Source organism: Geotrypetes seraphini, chromosome 16 (genome assembly GCF_902459505.1).
Source record: "Geotrypetes seraphini chromosome 16, aGeoSer1.1, whole genome shotgun sequence".
Classification (NCBI taxonomy): domain Eukaryota; kingdom Metazoa; phylum Chordata; class Amphibia; order Gymnophiona; family Dermophiidae; genus Geotrypetes; species Geotrypetes seraphini.
In genome coordinates, this window is record NC_047099.1 from 2,320,732 (window position 1) to 2,341,759 (window position 21,028).

Here is a 21,028-nt window from a genome sequence, read left to right on the forward strand (position 1 = left end):
TGAAAAATCGATCCACTTGTACCCGTTCTACTCCACTCTGGACAAGTTTTGTCTCTGTCCCTGCCCCATTCCTGTAAGCTCAGCCTTAACCGCACACGCCTCAAACACTTATAATTTCAGGCTTGTGGCGATGAGGACAGAACTTGCACGAATGGGGCAGGGACAGGAAAATGAGTTCCCGGGGAACAGGGAAAAATTTGTCCCCATGTCATTCTCTAGGTATGACAACAGTTTTTGCATCACAGGATAAGAAAAATTAAGAGGGGATATGAGACCATTAGCCCCTTCCTTCCAAGGGATTTTACAAAGAAATACAAACAGTTAACATAAGAACATAAGAATTGTCGCTGCTGGGTCAGACCAGTGGTCCATCGTGCTCAGCAGACCAGACATGAGTGATGGATAAAACGTGGCCACAGATTTGTTTCCTGAGCTAAGGCCAAGATCAAGATATATAACCACAGCAAAAGACAGGGCTACCTGCTATCAGCAGCTGGGGGTCCAAGTGTAAGAGCAATCCATAATTGTACATGACAGCTGGAGCTAATTTTGGGCATGGACCTCTCTGCCTGAGAGCAAAGTCCTAGGCCTAACATTCACTTCCTGTTGAATACTAAGATGGCCTCATTTAGAATGTGACTCTTAGCGGGGGTACTTCCTTCCCCATCCCCCCTCCATCTACAACAAAGACCCCAAATTAGAAGCCAACATACTAACAGATGAATGAAGGAAATGGGTCACTGTGCCATCTCTGAAAATCAGGAAGGATCCAGAGCCTTAGTGACCTTCACTTTGGTCCACCCTGCCAAATTTGAGGAGATAGGTGATGAAGATGGGACAATGTACCGCTTTTTCTGTTTGGTTACAATCATAGGAATATAAGAATTGCCTCTGCTGCGGTGGCCCCCAGGTCCAAGACCAGCACTCTAAATGAGTCCAGCCTCACCTGCGTACGTCCCAGTTTAGCAGGAACTTGTCCAACTTTGTCTTGAGAGATACTTATTTTGATCCTAGGGCAATAAAGTGTTAAGTGACTTGGCCAGAGTCTCAAGGAGCTGCAGTGGGAATCAAACTCACAAACTCACTGCTCAAACTTTTTAAGAGCAATTTGCCCAATTATGGACACAGTTATCCCCTTCTAGATCTTTTTGGAGCTATTAGCCATCCTTTGAACCCCCCTGCTAGCCCCCAGCTGCCCCACAGGATTGGGCTTCCATTGTTGTTGAAGCTATCTGGTGGGGTGGCTCATCTCTACTAACTTTGGGCTATTGGATGAACCACTTCCCTCAGAAACATGAGCCAGGGGAAGGGTGACCCCAGTTAGTCCACTAATAACAGCCAACAGTCAAGTTGTAGGTTTTATTTTGACTTAGATTGGCCAGTGCACCCGGACACATTTTATTTATTGATTAGGATTTAATTAGATCCTTTTCAAGAAATTCATCTAATATAGTGTAAGCAAAAATAAGCCAAACACAGACAACAGACAATTACAGCAGCAAAAATATTCAAATAACAATATACCTTATGGCATAGTATGTTATTTACAATATCAACACAAGAAAACATCTTAATATTATGGACGAGTCACTTTATCTCCCTGTGTCTCAGCTCCAATCCCAGCTCTGTCCCAGATTAAATGCGTGACCACGGAGGAGTCACATTATCTCCCTGTGTCTGAGTTCTAATCCCTCGCGCAAGCGATTTAAATCGCTCTGAATATCTACCCCTAAAAGTTTAATATCTGTGATTGTCTTCAGACTCGAAACCCAGGCACTGTTTCAGTCCCCGATACTGGCCAACGTCCAAGCCTTCTAGACTGAGTACCGAGGTCCCATCAAGGAGCAGAGCTAATGTGCTAAATTAAGAAGGCAGTAATTGAAGGAGGAGGTGGAATGGGGCTGTCAACACGCCTGAAAATTAAATTCTTGTCTGAACTGGCTTGAACGTGTTTTGAGCAAAGTGAAAAGTCTACATTCTACAGCTCCTGTAATCCTTCTCCCCTCCCCTTTACCTGCTATTTATACATGTCATGGTGACCTGCCAACTGATGGTCAGAACTAGCAGCTTCCTCAGAGAGGACTTTCACTGTCTCTTCCCCATAACATGGCTCTTCTGATATTTTCAGCCTTGTTGCTTTTGTCTCTGGTGGTCCCTGGCCAACAGTTTGAGTTGAGTTTTTCCACCGTGATGGACAATGATGGAAATGTGGTACTGAAGTGGGGATTTAACCAATACGACGAGCAAATAACTTTTCAACTCCAGATGAACAGCCAAGGTTGGGTGGGCTTTGGCCTGAGCCCCAATGGAGGGATGAAAGGTGCAGATATTGTCATCGGAGGGGTGCACCCCAACAAAACCACCTACTTCTCAGTAAGTACAAGGCACCCCCGGATGTATGAAATGATTATGAGTCAGGTTCCTCTTTCCTCTTGTCTCTTCCTCACTCATCAACTTCACCTCCACAGAAGAACTCAGTTGCAAAAAAAACTCTAGGGCTGAGACACTAAGAAAGGAGCAGCTTCTCTACCAAATGTTTAGTGGCTATGCGAAGCAATCTCTCAGGGACAGAGAGAGAGAGAAATGATATCTTAATTCAACATAAGTTGGAACATACACAGAGGATCCTCATCAGTGAGAAATAAAGATTAAACCTTGAGACAGATACAGATGATCCTCAGTGGTAGGGGGTGAGGGATAAGAACTCCAGGACTGTCCCAAAATCTCCACCGTGGAATTTGGTAACTTAACACATCTGCTATAACTACAATACACTAGAAATAGATTGACGTGTAGTATAAAAATATCAGTAAATCTGCCCGCTCCTGCCTTAATTATCCTTTTAGTTGCAATAATCAGTCTCTAAATGGAGAGGTTACTGTTTAATTTAGGCCTGCCAAAAGTGAGGTCTTCATTGATGGCAATCAGCCATTAGACCGAATGGCATTAATTAAACTGACAGTGGTGCTGAATATAGACATCAAGTTAAGTGTCAGAGCTAATGCTGTACTTTCTACAGTGGCTGCCCTGGCTGAAAATCAGGCCCAGGATTCTTCACCTTTTCATAGTCCTCAATGTCCTGTGTTTCTTGGGATACTGTAGTGCACACCTATCTGAACCTCCAGAGGAATGTTGACTGGTGCAAGTTAGGACTCCCTAGGAAAGGAATGCTGAGTATTTCATTATGAATCTGGTGTGAGGGTTTGGCAGCTCATTTCAGAAAAGGTATAGCAGAATGAGAAAAGATTCAGAGAAAGCAACCAAAGGGATAAAGGGATTGGAACATGACCCGTGTGAAGAAAGGCCAATGTTGGCATAGAGAGGAAATAGTTGAATGGAGACTCTCTGTTGAGTGTTGCCAAGCACAAATAATGTGTGTGTTATTCTGGTATGAAGACTGGGTTAGATTAGGTTTTGGGGGGTTTTGTTGTTAACTCTGAAGGTAATCCACTTTGCTTGATTTGAACATAAATACCCATATTAAATTACTGTAAATGACAAAGGGTGAGGAAATCATGGGTGGTGTGGAACAGGTTCAGTAAATCAAGAACAGCTCTTTCATCTTTCAAATAACACTAAGACCATGAAACTAACAGATTTAAAACAAAACATTTCTTCACTCGTTGCACAATCAAACTGTGGTCAAGACAGTTGAGCACATCTGGGTTTAAAAGGCAAGCAGACTTAGGAAAGCCTCCACTGACCCCTAGGAATGATTTGTAAGGGATGGGTTTACCCTTTGGGATCCACTGGGGATTTCCTGTTGACCCAGACTGGCCACACTCAGTGACGGTCCTGTGACCTGAGCCAGCAGGGCACGTCTGAAGTTTAAGGATATGGGCTAACACTAAGTTCACTTTTGTGTTTAGGACTATCATGGGATAGGCAATACTGCTCCTGTAAGAGACACCCTGCAGAACTATCAGTTGCTGTTGCTGACAGAGAATGGAACTTCCACCACCATGAGGTTCAGCCGGGCCTTCAGAACATGTGACTCCAATGACATGAATATCACGGTAATACTGGTGATGGGAGAATTGATAGATGGATTCAATATATTTTGAGAATGGGTGGATACCATGGACAGGAGTGATGGATGGATGATAAATGGGTATGACATGAGGGATGGATATGGAGAATGAAGGGATATGTTGGATGGGTGAATGATTGATAGATAAAAGACAGATTTGGATAGATTGATTTAACTACTAAATGGGAAATAGATGGGTGAAAATGGCATGACATAGATGATAGATTGATGGGATAATGAAGGACTAATGATGATGGATATGATAAATGGGGATGACTGGATAGGATGATGGGTAGAAAGATTAATAGGCATGATTGATGGCTGGATGGAGAGATTGGTGGATATGATAGTTAGAAGGATTAATGAATATGATTGATGGTTAGATGAAGAAATTGGTTAGAAGGACCAGTGCAATGGTGTGCCTGAACAGAGAACAAATATGGAGGAATGAATAACCTACTCCCAGCCCACCATCTTCTCCCTGGAAGTGGCAAATTGGGAAGGGTGCCAGTGGATGACTTGCTTATTATTCAACTACATGTGATACGGTTCTGAGATTGAAGGACATGATGGATGGATGGATGGATAGAAGGATTGATGGATGTGACTGATAGTTAGGTGGAAACTTGATGATTATGATTGATGGGGAAACAGTAAAATGGTTAGATAAAAGGTTATGGATAGATATTATGATGATGTGGTGTAGAACGGGTACAAGTGGATCGATTTACAAAGACTAGGGGACACTCGATGAAGTTACAGAGCAATACTTTTACAACCAATAGGAGGACATATTTTTTCATTCAGGGAATAGTTAAGCTCTGGAACACGTTGCCAGAGGATGTGCTGCCAGTGGTGTGACCAGGCTGGGCAGGAATTCACCGAAAAGTGCTATACACAGAGTCAGAACACACTTTGCTGATAACCAGAAGAAGTTTATTTGCACTGGAAATTAACCCCGTTACTTCACAGGGTTAAGGAACAGTTATTCTTTTCAACCACCAAGCATTAAAGATTCTGAACAGAAACACAAATTGTCCCACCCCAAACACAGGGGTCAGCCAAAAGTCTCTCTAGCACAATCTTAACTCGGTCTTCATTCCAATATTTTAATGGCTTGCCTTAGCCACACTACCCAGAACCTTCTGTTTTGTACAGGTTCTCTCTCTCTTCATTCTTTCCCAGGGCTCCTCTCAGCCCTCAGCTAGGGATAGGTTCTTTCCTACTGAGCTCCCTCAGCTCAGGGAAGCTTCTTCCTACAGGGACCTCCCTGAATGAATCCCAGACTGAACAGATATCCTTCTTTCCAGCTGAGTCCCACCCTTCTGCTTCAGCTAGGCTGCATCATTTCTCTGGCTCAGTGCCTTCTGGGACCTGGAGTCCAATGTTGCTTGGGGTAGTGCCCCCCTGCTGCTGTATTATTCGTGAGCGAGAATCCCTGACACCCTCCCAAGCAGTTAATGTAGCTGGTTTTAAAAAAAGATTTGGACAAGTTCCTGGAGGAAAAGTCCATAGTCTAGGAAGCTGTGGAACCACGGGGTGGAAGGGGATGTACATAGATGAGTCAAACACTGGTTGGCAGGCAGAAGGCAGAGGGTTGGAGTGAAAGGTCACTACTCGGGCTGGAGGAGGGTCAGGAGAACTTGAAAATTATTCGTGCCCAGTGTAGAAGTTTGTAGTAGGGGGTGACATGGTCGCTCTTTTTTAAACCGAATATCAAGCGGACCACTGTGTTCTGAATAATTCTAAGTTTCCTTACTGTTTTTTTGGGTATACCCATGTAAACTATGTTTCAATAGAACAGAGTAGAAAGCACTAGTGATTGCACTAGTAATCTGAACGATAATGGGTCAAAGTATTTTTTGATGGTCTTTAATTTCCATAATATCAGGAAACATTTTTTTACCACTATGTTTGTGTGTTCAACCATTGTCAGGTTTGTGTCCAATGTGACTCCCAATATTTTTATTGTATTAGTAATCGGGTAATCGTGGTCTTTTATGTGTACTGTTGTGTTGGTAATTTTATCCGTTGGACTTGCAAGGAAGATTTTTGTTTTTTTCTGCAAGCCCAACGGATAAAATTACCAACACAACAGTACAGGAGTTGGGATAGAAAGGAACTCCAATGAAGGGTTATAGGCCTTAGTATAAAGAGTGGTTAGAGGGGCTTAGTATACCAGAGAGGGAGGAAGTATTACATTTTTGAGAATAGCCAAGTTTTCAGATGTTTACGGAAAAGTTGGAGGGCACTCAGATTCCGAAGTGGGGAGGTAAGGTTGTTCCAGAGCTCAGTGATTCTGAAGGGGAGGGAGGTCCCTAGTTTTCCTGCATGGGAAATGCCTTTTAATGAGGGGAAGGATAGTTTTAATTTTGGGGTGGATCTGGTGGTATTAGGATTTGAGGAATTCCAAGAAAGTGGAATAAAGGGAGGAAGGATGCCGTGTAAGATCTTGAAAGTTAGGCAGGCGCATTTAAACAAATGCATTTCTTCCTGAACAGTTCAAAATACAGACAGTAGATGTAAATTCTCAAAAACTGACACAATTCAATCACTAAATTTAAAAGTAAAATCATTCCCCCTACCTTTGTTGTCTCCCTCCCACCTTCTGGCCTGCTCCTGCCTGGCTGTTTTATGCCTGGCCTGTGTTATCTTCGGGCCGGCTCTTGAAGCAGTGCACAAGGCTCCTCACCTGATCGCAAAGTCAGAGAGAAGGCTTCCGGTTCGGGCACGGAATGCACGTAGAAGTGAGGAAGAGGGAGCCAGCCCAAAGGTAAAGCCACATTGTTCGCACCGGTTGAAGAACGCTGCTCTAGTGGCTTCACTATTCTCCCCACAGAATTTGCTCAGCTTTAAACATTGATGAATAATTGACCTCCGAGGCGTTTGCTTGCCATGCTTTACACTTAACATGTCTCTTCCCTCAGGCGGGGACAATCCGGGTCATTGCCGCCTATGGGGCTGATGACACCATCGCGTACCACAGGGAGAACCATTTCACACAATCCATCAACCTCCTACGAGAACTTCCTGTGGCTGGACTCTCATCTCCAAAGGATTCCGTGTCTTACAATATAACCATGAACAATGTAAGTCCTAACCGTAAAGGGAACCCAGTTTCACCACACTCGGAGAGGGGGATTCTCACCTACATTGATGATATTAGGGGGGCTTTTTGACAGAGGCCTGGTCATTAAGTTGTGTAAAAAAGGAGTTTCCAGTTGACCCTTCTGACATTAAGCCCCTCCCCACCACCATTAAAAGATAAAATAAATTCCCCAGCAAGGGTATAGCCCCCAGCCCCATGGCCAAATTCTGTCTCCCTCCTAACTTAGCCCCCTACCTGCTCCCTCACCCATGATGCCTCACTTAAGTCAGGCTTTAGGGTCCTCTTAGGTTTCTTGCTACCTAAAGCTATCAAGTGAAAAATTCCAGGGAGCCTTACAATTAATATCTGAGAACAGAAAGGTTAAGTAACTCATCTTTGGTGACAATAAGAGATGGTGGGATCAGAATCTGAATCTGCTGGGGCCATGCAATGAAGCTACTAACCAGTAAATGTAAAACAAAATTGGAGCAAATAGTTCTTCCCTCAACATGTAATTAAACTCTGTAATTTGTTGCTGAAGAATGTGGTTAGCTTAGCAAGATTTAAAAAAAGTTTGGCTAAGTTTCTGAAAGAGAAGTCCATAAGCTATTCTTAAGATGGCCTTGGGGAAATCCACTGCTTATTCCTAGGAGAAGCAGCATAAAGTCTTTTTTACTTGGAATCTAGCTAGGTACTTGGGACCTGGGTTGGCCCCTGTTGGAAACAGGACCTTCTTTCTGTCCCAGTATTTGATGGTGGGGAGGGGGGCATTGAAATCCTGATGGGAGCAGGTAGCCAACTAATCAGGGACTCACTGACTGCTTCATCCTGGACTTACGGTGGTGCCCCTTTTCTTGCTTTTTTTTTAATAGTATACGGTACCAGCACAACCCACCACTTATGGCTGTGCATTTGTCCCTCTGCCTAATGTGAACGGGAAACATCATATCTACAAGGTAAGTTGTCCGTCTCCAAGGGCAGGATTCGCAAAGCTGCCCTCCCCATGCCCCATAGCAGAAGTTCTGCTTTTCCCTCATTTCTGGATCATTGCGTAGAGTGTCTCGCGCACCCCTTGTTAAAGGAGACCTGCCCTGCAGGGAATTTCCTGTTCTGTTTTTCAGAGAGCAGCGTTTCTAAACATAACCTTTTCAAATGATGTCTTTCACGGGATGCCTAAATTTTGCTACACTTGCATGTCAAATAGGGAGACGTGAAGCAGCCTGTTCTGATTGGCGTATCTTCTTTCTCTCTCTTTACAGATTGAGCCACTCATACAAGCTGGCAATGAACTTTTAGTTCACCACATCCTGCTCTATGCCTGCCCCAATAATACCAACATCTCCATAGCCCCGGGAGAATGCTACAATACAAATCCTCTGTTTTTTCAGTGCTTACAGGTCATAAACGTTTGGGCTGTAGGCGGAAAGGTGAGTGACTACTTCCAGGTTTCCAGGACAGAATTACTGTCACTTCTTTCTCTCCACCATACTTCTGATTGTTCCTCTCCTCTATCGCTCTTGTGATCAAGGCATTCCAGTTTCCAGACAATGTGGGTCTGTCCATCGGAAGCCCTGATGACCCATCGTATGCCAGACTGGAGATCCATTACAACAATCCCGGTGAGTGACCGAGGGGTGAAGCAAAGACGCCAGGAGATGGATATTCTTCTTCTTACTGCTGATTATTTCTAAAGTCCTATAAGGCATACACAGCACTGTACAGACACACGTGAGACAGTCCCTGCTCCATAGAGCTCAGAACAAACATACTTGACAAAAGAGATTGTAGAAGAAAGAACCCCGGAAAGGGGAATTTTCAGTCTGGAATTAAATATGCCAGAGAGGGAACAGGACACACTAGCTCAGCAAGTCTGTTCCAGACAAATGGTGCAGTGAAACTGAATGAGCAGAGAAAGAAGTTAGAAATGGGGAAAAAGAGTCAAAAATAATAGCGATTTGCCAGATGAACAGAGATCATGAGGAAAGAGGAAAGGGAAAAAGGAGAGAAGATACATAATGAGAAGCTGGAAAGTGAACACAAGAACTTTGAACTATATATGGAAGGGAGCGGGGAGCCAATTGAATGACCCGAAGAGAGGGGTTACAGGGTCCTAGTGAGGCTGAGGGAAGGTAAGTCACACAGCTGTATTTTGGACGCATTGCAGTAGGGAAAGATGGTTCTGCTGGAGACCCACTAGGAGTATGTTGCAAGGGGCCTCCGATTCTCCTGCAGCAGTTTTTGTTGAAACAGGGCCTCTGTAAGGATTTGTCCAGGTTGCACGGGGGATGATTGAAGGCTTACTGGATTGTATACACCTGAACTCTGGAGAAGGCCTTTTGTTTCTCACCAATGATTGAGATGTTTTGGCCAGGCACATTTTTGTGAAGTTGGCCACTGAGCTGGTATTTCTGAGCTCTCTTTTTTCTATTTTGTGCCCAGTCAGTCTTACATCTCATCATTGCTCAACCCCTGTACAGGTTTTTCTCAGTTATCTTACATCAAATTGTCATGGGAAGATCACATCTGTATGTCCAACAATGGCCATGAAACCGCCCATCATCCATTGTGAAACGTCCATAGCACCAAATCCTCATAACAATAACATCTCCAACCAACTCATCCGGTTCACCCGGACTGTGACATTCTTCAGGGACTGGTTTCTGGAACCAGGATGAAACTGGCCTGTTTCAAGTTCAGTTCAAACTAATTTACATCTCATAGAATACAGAGAAACAGAGCTCAGGGCTCCTCCAACCTCTCCTGGATCCACACCTAACCAGGCGGGGCTTCCGGTTCTATTTATTTCATTTAAATATAACCCACAAAGTCAACAGTCCTAGGCAAGGTACAAAATAACATATATAATGACATATACTATATAATTATAAACATATAATACATAACATGAGTTACAGTATTTAACTTTCCCTCACTGTCCCTCACACATGAGTTCACAGTCTTAATTTTATGTATTAACTTGGCGATAAAACACTAATACCCCTCACTGTCCCTGCTAACATGGGTAAGTCAGGTAGGAGACAAAGAGGGATAGGCAAGTCTTGTTCTTAATATCAATCACAAACAAAGAAACCCAACTATTCCACAGTAAAAGGTGGAGTGGATGTTCTTGATGCAAATATTTATTTAGAAGTGGCTGTTTTAAAAATATCTACATCAAGAACATCCACTCCACAGTTTCTTAATATCAGTCATCAAGTGCCTACTGCCCAGGAGAAGTGAACAGTTCATGGGACTGCCACAAGTATGACACAGTGGTTTCAATGGGAAGGCTCTAGGTATCAACAAGCTGCTACGACCTGTCGCTTCTACCTCTTCAGTATCGCCAAAATTCGCCCCTTCCGCTCTGAGCACACTACCCGGACCCTTGTCCAAGCTCTCGTAACCTCACGCTTAGATTACTGTAATCTACTCCTAACTGGTATCCCTCAGGGTCACCTCTCCCCCTTGCAATCTGTGCAAAACTCTGCTGCGTGATTCATCTTCTACCAACCTCGCTATGCTCATGTCACCCCTCTCCTTAAGTCACTTCACTGGCTCCCCATCTGCCATCGCATACAGTTCAAGATCTTATTGCTGCCCCTCAATATCTCTCCTCGCTTCTCTCTCCTTACACACCTCCCAGAGAGCTCCGTTCCTCAGATAAGTCACTCTTAGCGTTACCCTTCTCCTCCACTGCCAATTCCAGACTTCATTCCTTTCATCTAGCTGCCCCCTATGCCTGGAATAAATGACCCGAGTTTGTCCGTCAAGCCCCTTCCCTTGTTTAAAAGCAGGCTGGAAGCCCACCTTTTTGATATAGCCTTCAATCCTTAACCCTACTCCTCTGCCGGCTGATTAACTGTTCCCCTTAACTGTATCCATGAAATCCTGTTTGTCTGTTTAGATTGTAAGCTCTTTGGAGCAGGGGCTGTTTTCTTCTTCTTTCTGACTCTGTGCAGTGCTACGTGGGTCTGATAGTGCTATAGAAATAATTCATAGTAACAGTAGCAGCAGAACTAACCCTGGGTAATGGAGGGTTCAGTGGCTTTGCCAAAAAGCACAATCAACTGCTGTGAGATTTCAGCCTGGGCTCCTTTGGTTCCCAACTTGCTGATCTAACCATCCCCTCTTAATATCAGTGTATACAATATTATTCATGTACGGGGGGGGGGGAGGGGGTGCTGCCAGGTACTTGTGACCTGGTTTGGCCATTGTTAAATGCAAGGTCCTGGAATATATGGACCATGAGTCTGACCTGAGAGAAAACGGATGCTTCATTTAACGTTGAATAACAAAAACCACCCTCAGGGACAGATTAATCTTCTCTTTCACTTTACAGAGGCAAAGAATTTCACAGACAGTTCTGGGGTTCAACTTTATTACACAAAAGATTTAAGGCCGTATAATGCTGGGATTTTGGAAATCGGATCTGCTCTTTCGTTTTTGTTTATCCCGCCCAGTGCCCGATCCTTCCGTCTCTATGGACTGTGTAACACACAGAAATTCCCGGAAGTGAGTAGCATTCAAGAGAAAAGGGCTGGGGCTGCGGGAAGAGCAATGTTCAGAGGCACTGAATGAATCCTTTGTGTTACAGGTGAATGGCCAGCAGGTGGCAGACATGCAGGTCTTTGCTTACCAGCTGCACACACATCTGGCAGGCAGAGCTGTGCGGGTGGCCCATTACAGGTAAGGATACAGAGAAAGAGACCCCAGGTCTGAGCCTCCTACCCTGCAGCAAGAAATAAAGGTGAGGCAGGGCCAGTGGTGCTCCTCCCCCACCCCCCTTCCCCCAGTATAAAATCATTAAAATGATTTTATAGTGTCGTTCAAGCAACCTATGTGGAATTTTGCTACTATGAGACTCTACCATGTACTTGTGACCTAGACTGGTTGCTGTGGGAAAGAGGATGATACTGGGCTAAATGGACCCTTGATCTCACCCAGTATGGCACTTCTTATGCTCCTTTGTTCTACATCGATGGACTGTTATCTGCAGAAATTCCAACATTTGACAAACCAAATTTAAGTACGTATGTCCACTTAGAGCAGTGGTCTCCAACTCAAGCCCTTTGCAGGGCCACATTTTGGATTTGTAGGTACTTGGAGGGCCTCAGAAAAAAGAGTTAATGTCTTATTAAAGAAATGACAATTTTGCATAGTTTATAAATCTTTCCTTTTGGCTAAGTCTTAATAATAATATTGTCATTTATAGCTAAAGAGACATCTGATCAAGAAACGGTTTTATTTTGCTTTTGTGATTATGAGAAACATACCGAGGGCCTGAAAATAGGACCTGCTGGGCCGCATATGGCCCCCGGGCTGTGAGTTTGAGACCCCTGACTCAGAGTCACTAGTCAGTTATAGCTGCTGTTCGATGTAGGTCATTTTAATGTTGCAATTTATGTGCGAGCTTTTAAAAATCTAGAAATTTGCGCAGAAATTCTTCAAAACAAGTTTCAAGTTTATTAAAAATTGGATATACCACCTTATCATTTATTTCAAGGTGGTTCTACATTTTAAAATAGGGTAAAAGTACCAGATCTATTGCCTTCCTATTGTAAAGGGGATTTTGGAAAATACATTTTATATGGGAGAGCAGTGCTTCCTCGTAGAAATGCTTTTTCAAATGATCTCCTGTGTAACTTCAGACACATTTTGGGTCCGTTTTCAGTGGCACGTGTCAGTATATTGTTCCAAATGTCATTCACAACCTAAAAAAACTGTGTGTATTCAGGGAGGCATCATATCTGAGAGGTAAAATGGTGAGGTGGAGGTCCGTTCTTTCTTGCGGCGCCATAAGCCTGGAACAGGCTGCCTGAATCAATACACCGTGCTCCCTCCCTTGCAGCGTTCAAATCCCCAAAAGCTGACTTTTTAAAATCTGTTTTCAACTCCTAACTCCCACTCACGGCTGTCAGATACCTAGACCCACTGTATCATTTCCTCTACCATAATCTCCCCAAACCTGAAATGTCCTATCTAAATTAGATTGTAAGCTCTTCTGAGCAGGGACCGTCTATTGTATATTAAAATGTACAGCGCTGCATACGCCTTTCAGCGCTTTAGAAATAATAAATAATAGTAGGAATCTCTCTGCCTGATGCTTCTCTGCATCACATGTGAGAGAGTCAACAACAAATCAGTTGACACAGATCCCTCTATAATTTGGGGGGTTAGTGGCAGGAGGGTGGTCCGCCCTGGGCAACGACCCACGCTCCTTCCCGACCTCCCCCTTACCTCTTTAATTTTGCCGATGCGAGCAGCATCACAAACTTGCTGCCCGCATCACGTCACTGGTTAGTGGTATCCACCAGTTTTTAGAAAGTAGAATCAGAAGAACTGGTTTTACTGTTGTTTACTGAACTTGTTCGCTGTGGATTTGATCATTTTATGTTTCTCTTTCCCGCCTCCTCTCTATTTCCTGCAAGGAATGGAAGCCAGATAGGATTCCTGGGCAGAGACATGACCTATGATTTCAACTTTCAGGAGGTCAAGTACCTGGAAAATATCACCACTATCAAAATGGTGAGAAATGGTGTGGGGAGGGTTATTTCTGCTTCTTCTGGGAAGTATCAGGAACTGGCCCAGACTAAGACTGAGTTGAGGACACTTCTCCAAATTAAGGCCAGGAGGTAAAGGTAGATATCTATGGGTGGCTGAAGATGAGACGTTGCTGGAGTTTAAGGGTTTGGGTGTGATTTAAAGAGTAGGAAGAAGGTTAGGAGTTGGTTAGACGATGGAGGTTTCTAGATCACATATCCCCCTTCTATCGTGAATTGCGTTGGCTGCTCACGGAGGCCCGTTTGGTTGTATCTATTACAGAATTATAACTGTTGGATGCATTCAATCTCGCAAGGGTTGCAAGTTTAAAAGATATCATGAAAGTACGCGTTCGTATCAAGCCGCTGTCTGGGATAAAGATTTGAAGCAACTGTTCTCTGTATCTTTTTCAGACTTGGATTTCAGAAGGCATCTAAGGACTTATGTGTTTTCTAGATTTTGGGGTAACTAGTTTCTCTAAGAGTTTCAGTTGCGATTATAGGACAAATCTTTTGTAAACCGCATAGATCCTCACAGTTATACAATGTATAAGTTGATTTTATATTATGTCATTTTATACTCAACATTTCTTTTAGAGTTCTGTGTTTAAGTTATTTTACTTTATGTCCTTCAGCGTTGTTATTATCCCAGAAAAAAGCTGCCGTGAATGCGGCAGTTTTTTCTCGTTATTGCCCCCCGACCTACCAGAAGTGACTTTCTAGGTCCTCGTCTACAGATTTCAAGTCCTCAGCGGCACTCGCTGCAATGTTAAAGCACATTTAAGAAGAAGGTCCTGCTCCTTCATGCGCACCCGTAATGCACACCCCACCATGTTGTCATGTATTTATCCCAGTTCATTGGGGCCATCGGTCATTATCATATTCTCCATCCACATTTTATGAAGTTTACCCCCCCCCATCCTTTCAAAATTGTAGTTTGCCTCCTAACCTCACTTTCATGTCAACTGTGATATATTTGTGTCACTAATTGACTCCCGTTCTTTTCCCTTTGGATTTTTAGATTGTAAGCTGCTCAGAAGGTTTGTCCTTGGTGCAGGATAGTAAGAAACATAGAAAGATGACGGCAGATAAGGGCTACAGCCCATCAAGTCTGCCCATACCATTGACCCACCCTTTTAAGTCTACTGGCCCCCTTAACTCTAACTTGGAATTGGATAGGCTGCATGGCCTCTTTCAGCCTTCATGGTAAAATTAGGGTTGGAGGGTACAAATAGGGGAGAGTGGAAGATTGGGGGCTTAACAGATAAGGTTTGGGGTTATGTTAAGAAGTGAGCTAATGGGTTTGGGCTAGGGTTGAATTTAAGGCTTGAGGGTTGGCTTTGGGTTAATACTACAGGTTGAGGTTATATTTAGGCATCACAGAATATAGGTATGGATTCAGAGGCTGGAAGCAAGAAGGAAGGAGTGGGGTAGGGGACATAGAGATAGCAAAGACGGTGTGAGGACTGGAAGAGAGGAAGGGATGTATGACACAAGGATAAGAACTCAACCACCCCAGGACAGTAAGATCATTGAAAGATCAGGGATCATCAGGAGAACACTGCAACATGACGTAGCCTTCCTTTCATTTAATTTGCAGGGTGATGCCTTGCAGGTGGAGTGTACCTACAATACCATGGACCGGCGTGGCATCACAGAGGTAAGAGGTCCTTCAGTGCAAGCCTGGGAATCACCCTGCCTGTCTTTAGAGAGCAATGGCTTATCCTGAACCCATCTTTAATGGGGGTTGAGCTCTCCCTCTTCCCCAAGAAAGAACAATGGTGGACTCGAAGGCGCTAGAAAATCTCAGAGGAAGAGGAGGGCAATTAACTTTTAAAATTACTTTGGCAGGAAATCTTCTCCAATGAGGAGGTAGGCATATTTTTGTGAACACCTCCAAGGCTCAAGATCCTCCCTGTTCCTCAGAGGTGGCTTGCTGACCTTCCCTACTGTTCCTCTTTTCTCAGATGATTGGTGCTTGGTGCTGGGCTGTTGTTTCTCAGGGATTCCCTAGTCATAGCTTGGGGGAGGGGGGGGGGTACCTGAGCTAAGAGATACATTGTAAAGGAAGTAGCATCATGTCTGTCTTTTAAAAAGTACAGCTAGGGGAGCTTTTGGAGAAACTGGGGGGGGGGGGGGTTTCCTGGGCTGATATTGCCCTAGACACCCAGGATTTTTTTTTTTAATGATGTAGGGTGTAGGGCTTCTACTAGACACCAGGGAGGAGGGGTTGGTCGTGTCAGGGGGGTGGGGGAGGGTGTCCGTAGACACCAGGGCATTTTTTGAAGTCAGGTGGAAGACGGTTTAGTTGGGTCAAGGAAAGATGTCACTAGGCATGAAGACAGGCTGGCCCAATTCAGAAAGCTCTGCCTGACTCGGGGATTCAGGTCAGGGGGCTCTCTTTAACCTTTCTACACTGCCTCAGACCTGGCGTTCGATGTCCTTAATGGTAGACATCAGCACCCAGCTGCAGATTAGCTGCATTTTCATATTCTGTGTGCTGATGTTGGCCATTCAGAAAACCCTGTCTGCATCATATGGCCCTTAACCACAAACTGCTCCTTAATCACACTCTTCCGCCTACAGAACCTGCTCTCTGCATCAATCCCTGAATTTAGTGAAGGCCTTGGCACCTTGAGACAGAGCTTTATCTGTCTCATGCCTTAAGCCGGCTCTGACTTTACACCAGCTTTTAGGACTGAGTCTTACCTCCCAGCAATGTACCCTCCAGTGTTCCTTTGCTAAGGATTTCTCTTCTGCCCTCCCTCAGCACCACTTCACCTTTTCTTTCCTGCTTCTGCCAGATGGGTTTGGGCACCATGAACGAGATGTGTATGGCCTTCCTCTTCTACTATCCCAAAAATAACGTCTCTCATTGTCTGAGTTCTCCTAGCGCAACTGACATCATGAACGCTTTGCACGTCAGGTGAGTTCTCGCTGGCCTTTTGTTTGAGGCTATCCTGGTTTTTTTAATATAAATTTTAGCCCACTCATTTTCAGAAGTACTCTGGGACCTCTAGGGTCAAAGGGTAAAGGGTCATGGATTTGATTATACTGTCTTTGTGTGGTACAACCAAAACAGGTACTTGCTCTGACCCCAGTGGGCTCAGAGTCTCAGTTTTTGTCCCTGGGGCAATGGAGAGTTTAGTGACTTGCCCAGGGTCATAAAGAGCTACAGATGAACCCAAATAATAACACAGTAACCAACAGAGTCTTGGAAGGAAGTCTCAAATCCTCAGTGAACAAGTGCAGGGAACACCAGTAAAACTATTTACCCTAATTCTACCTTCTATAAACAGGTGGAGACCACTAACCCCCCAAATTATAGAGCACGGAGAAGTGATCGGTAATTGACTTTCTCTGATGTGGTGCAGAGATGCATCTGGGAGAGTTTCCCTCCACCTCATCACTGTTCTTCCCAGATAAGCCTCCCTGAACACAACCCTTTTTTAAGTTGTGGGAACTGGACTCACATTGTTCTCAGTCTCTCCTGGGGCAGTTATTGTTTGTGTCTCTTCATTAGATTTTAAGCTCTATGGGCAGGGATTATCTCCTCATTTGGAGGGTTTCAGAAGGTTCGAGTGGGCGGTATAATAAATTTTAAATAAACTTGAAAAGAATGTGCCCTGTAGGAAAACAAGCAAAACACTCACTTTTTTTTCCAATAACAAAAGTGAATTTTGATTTAGGTTTTACAACTACTCCAAAGGATAAAACCCCAATCTTTACCCCCCTCCCATCCTCAGGGTCAGTCTATTCTATGAATCTACTCTGGTGAGTGGGCCTAGTGATAAGAGAAGGGAAAGGAAAGGGGGGGGAGGCCTTTGAAGAGGGGAGAGATGAGCTTTGATAAGTAAGGAAGATGCTGGGAGAAAAGCAAACAAAGGGGGATGGAGGGGAAGGACTGAAAGGAGTAGAGGCATTGATGGAGAGGGAAGGGAGCTGAAAAAGGAAACAGTGAGCTGGGAGTACAGAAGTTGGGAGTGGAGCACAGTGTGTTGGAAGAGCAGCTGAGTGGGGCTGATCGAGAGATACAATCGGAGGAGGTTTGGGAGTGGTGAGTGGGAAATGCATGGAGGATACAGGAGGGAATAGGTTGCAAGCTGAGAAATATACATGGAGGAAGGAGGAGAGAAATTAAAAAGTGTCTTGTACAGGTGGATATACAGAATCTGTAATAAAATGGCCGCCTTCCTTACTGTGGGGCCGTCCTGCTGCTGACTGAGTCTCCTTTTTCCTCTCCAGCAATCCTAAGGATGTAAATTCTGTGGAATGGGATGAGAACAAGATCAACCTCTTGCAACAGACCATCCAGGAGGGGAAACAGGACATTAACATAACAAATAGCCAGGTGAGAGGTGACCTCGAGTCCTTTTCAAACTGGGGTGAGAAAAGGAGGAGGGACTGGCAGATTTCTGAATTTCAATGCTCAAATGAGAGAAAATAAGGCCCAAAAAGTCTAATTACCACAAATAATGTAGATCGTAGACGCACAAAGAAGACCCCACGGCCAACAACTGATGTTAGACCGTGTTTATAACAGCCAGGCCCTCTGACTGAGATTGAAACTGTTATGAACACGGTCTAACGTGAATTGTTGCCTCAGAGACCACCTCCGAGGTCTTTTCTCTCCACTTTAATGTTTGCCATCTTTGTGCGACTACGACCTACGTTATTGGACCTCTGAATTCTACCAAGTGTGTGTTTGTGTGGTCTTGTTATACGTGAATGTAAAGAACAAAATGATTTACAAATGTCTTTGATAGATAAATAATGATGGGCGACTGGCACTACAAGACCTAGCTCCCCTTTTCCTTCTTCCCTCTTGGGTCTCTCTTGTACTCATCCTCTGGGGCCTGAGAACAAGAGCAGGGTGAGGGGAGTTCTCTGTTACACCACGCGCATTACTGGACCTTTCATCTTGTTGCTCCTCTTCAAATCCAGGCTAGAAACCCACCTTCTTGAGACTGCTTTGAACTCTTAACCTCTTTTTCACCTGGTTAATACCCCTGTTGTTTTTATCAGCCCCATAACATTCCCCTCTTTGTCTGTGCTGGATAATTGTAAGCTCTAATGAGCAGGGACTGTCTCTTATGTGTTTGTGCGTATGTCTGGTAAAGAAATGAGTGGAAGTATTACTCCACTGTGGAGGATCCTGCAGTAACATCTGGAGAAGGGGAGAAGGAGAGAATGGGACGACTGCTGCTACTGTGGCATCCTTTGCTGGTGTTGAGACGGCTCTAACGAGTCCTAGTGAGAAGCCCCAGAATCAGAGGGCAGTGAAGATAGTGTCTTCCTTTGAAGCCCCTAACAGGAGCAAAGTGCATCATTGTGGTGTTCTCATTCTGTTTCAGATCCATCTTTTTATGCCGGGATCTTTTGTGACAGACACTGGATACCTTTATAACATCACAGAAGGAGCCAATGCCACATGTAACAACGCCACGTTCAGCTCGCTTGCAGCTACGTCAGCTCCAAATTCCAGCATGACGCCAGCTATGAACGAGCCAAATTTGAATAATAATGGGTCTGGCAGCCTGCGGGGCTCTGTGATACTCATAAACCTTGCTCTGTTTCTCTTCCAAGCAGCACTAGGAGCAAGTCTGAGGCCCCCTAACAGGTCCCCTTAAAACGCCAGCCCTTTGCTACAACCCACATAAGCTCGGAAGGCTTTTGACAGAAACTCATTGTGGACGGACTGGAGGAGGGCTTTGACCCACATTTTCAATTGTCATTTAAAAACCCAACTATTAGCTGGGCAGATGAGAGGGGCTCTGAGCTCTCCATTTGAGCATTATCAGATGTAGTTAAGTACTCAGGTAGGACAAGACCCTGTCTAGAAGAGTTTACAGTCTGAATGGGTGTAAGATGTGGATAGCGGTAGCTTTTATGGAGTAGATGGGGAGGGAGCGGTTTGGATTATTGTATGTTTATTGTAAAATTATTATTGATAATATTTGTTCTTTGCTTTGTGAATTTATTGGAAATGGAAAATGAATACTCACATCAAAGAATAAAAACCCCTCAACATTTACGACCCAGTCTCTCCAGCACTACTCTCAGCTCATTGGCCATCCATCAACAAACTTTGAGGGCCTAATGCTGGCCTCCAAAGCCTTCCATTACAAGATGCCAAGCTACATATCTGCTAAACTAAAACCCTACATGCCCAGACGAACACTTCGTTCTAAGGATGAAAAATGAGCTTTCTGGGAGGACGGGATATAAAACTAAATGAATAAATAAAATAAATGTATAAGAATGAAGTAAGGGACAGTAATGCACTGTGGGGTCCTTTTACAGCTAATGTGCCTTAGTAAAAGGGCCCCTGTGTGTCTGAAGCAAGATTTGAGCCCTAGCCAGTAGACTCATCAACCTAAGGAAGAAATGTAATTTTATTATAAACGAAAATAACTTAAAATCATATCATATATGTGACACGAAGCCTTATAAAAAGTCAGTCTTCTTGTGCATATTTCCACGGCAATCTGGTGGGCTGACCCCTGAGGAAGGCTTTTCCACAGAAGCCGAAACATTAAAAAAAACCCAAACAAGGGAGAATACTGGTAAGATTCAAGAGAACAAGTCTCCACTTACCCCAAAAAAGAAGGGTGAAGGGAAGAGACAACCTGAACAAAGAACTACCACACAATTTTTTGAAAGTGAACGGGAAGCCCTCAGTCACACAGCTTGCAATGGGAACACGCCCCTAATGCACCCAAAAGGGTATTATTTGTGAAACATCCCCGGGCTAACCCGTATATGAATTCAACGCGATAAACTAGTCCACAAACCAGTGTGCTAGAAGTGGAAAAAATAATAATACATAATATCATCAATAAGTGAATTGTTGAGGCTGTCTCTGCCCCTCATCCATGGGTACAGGAGCATCCAAAATCAGCCAAGCAGGCACAGTCACGAGCTAAACAGACTACTGGAGGTACTTAGCTTCTCCGTAGAAATAGAAATGTAGCCAGCCAAGATTAAGCTCATCCAATGGGGCTCCATTTTGAGGGTAAAACCCCTTTGCTCAGGAACTAGCTATGCTGTCACTGTAAGCTCTCAAGAAACCAGCCAAGAGTAATAGAGCAAAGTTGAAAATGGTGCTGGTTTGTGCATTACCGTAGTTTATCACGTTGAATTCAAATACGGGTTAGCCCGGGGATGTTTCACAGATAATACCCTTTTGGGTGCATTAGGGGCGTGTTCCCATTGCAAGCTGTGTGACTGAGGGCTTCCCATTCACTTTCAAAAATTTGTGTGGTGTCTCTTCCCTTCACCCTTCTTTTTTGGGGTAAGGGGAGACTTGTTCTCTTGAGCACCCTTGAGAGGCATACATGGGAACCGTTGCTGCTTTTTAAAAAAAAATAT

General features: G+C 44.2%; 1 protein-coding gene across 3 annotated transcripts; it reads left to right on the forward strand.

Moving 5' to 3' along the window:
• Positions 1-1,953: 1,953 nt before the first annotated feature.
• On the forward strand, positions 1,954-19,699 carry LOC117350637 (putative DBH-like monooxygenase protein 2). 3 transcript variants are annotated; one of them, XM_033925060.1, is made up of 13 exons: positions 1,954-2,373; positions 3,870-4,016; positions 6,958-7,119; positions 7,991-8,074; positions 8,378-8,545; positions 8,647-8,737; positions 11,458-11,630; positions 11,713-11,804; positions 13,547-13,643; positions 15,258-15,317; positions 16,462-16,583; positions 17,903-18,008; positions 19,012-19,699. In XM_033925060.1, the coding sequence occupies exons 1-13, from the start codon at positions 2,107-2,109 to the stop codon at positions 19,285-19,287; spliced, it is 1,845 nt and encodes a 614-aa protein (XP_033780951.1). In that variant the 5' UTR covers positions 1,954-2,106; the 3' UTR covers positions 19,288-19,699. The 3 variants fall into 3 exon arrangements, with proteins under 3 accessions (XP_033780951.1, XP_033780952.1, XP_033780953.1); XM_033925062.1 differs by lacking the exon at positions 1,954-2,373 and adding an exon at positions 3,106-3,225; XM_033925061.1 differs by lacking the exons at positions 6,958-7,119; positions 7,991-8,074.
• Positions 19,700-21,028: the final 1,329 nt, after the last annotated feature.

Excerpts from the sequence above, each read along its gene's own strand:
- LOC117350637 (XM_033925060.1), top strand. The coding sequence starts at position 2,107 with ATGGCTCTTCTGATATTTTCAGCCTTGTTGCTTTTGTCTCTGGTGGTC. Across the intron at positions 8,075-8,377 it reads GGAAACATCATATCTACAAG|ATTGAGCCACTCATACAAGC; the intron begins GTAAGTTGTCCG and ends CTCTCTTTACAG. Across the intron at positions 8,738-11,457 it reads GATCCATTACAACAATCCCG|AGGCAAAGAATTTCACAGAC; the intron begins GTGAGTGACCGA and ends TTCACTTTACAG.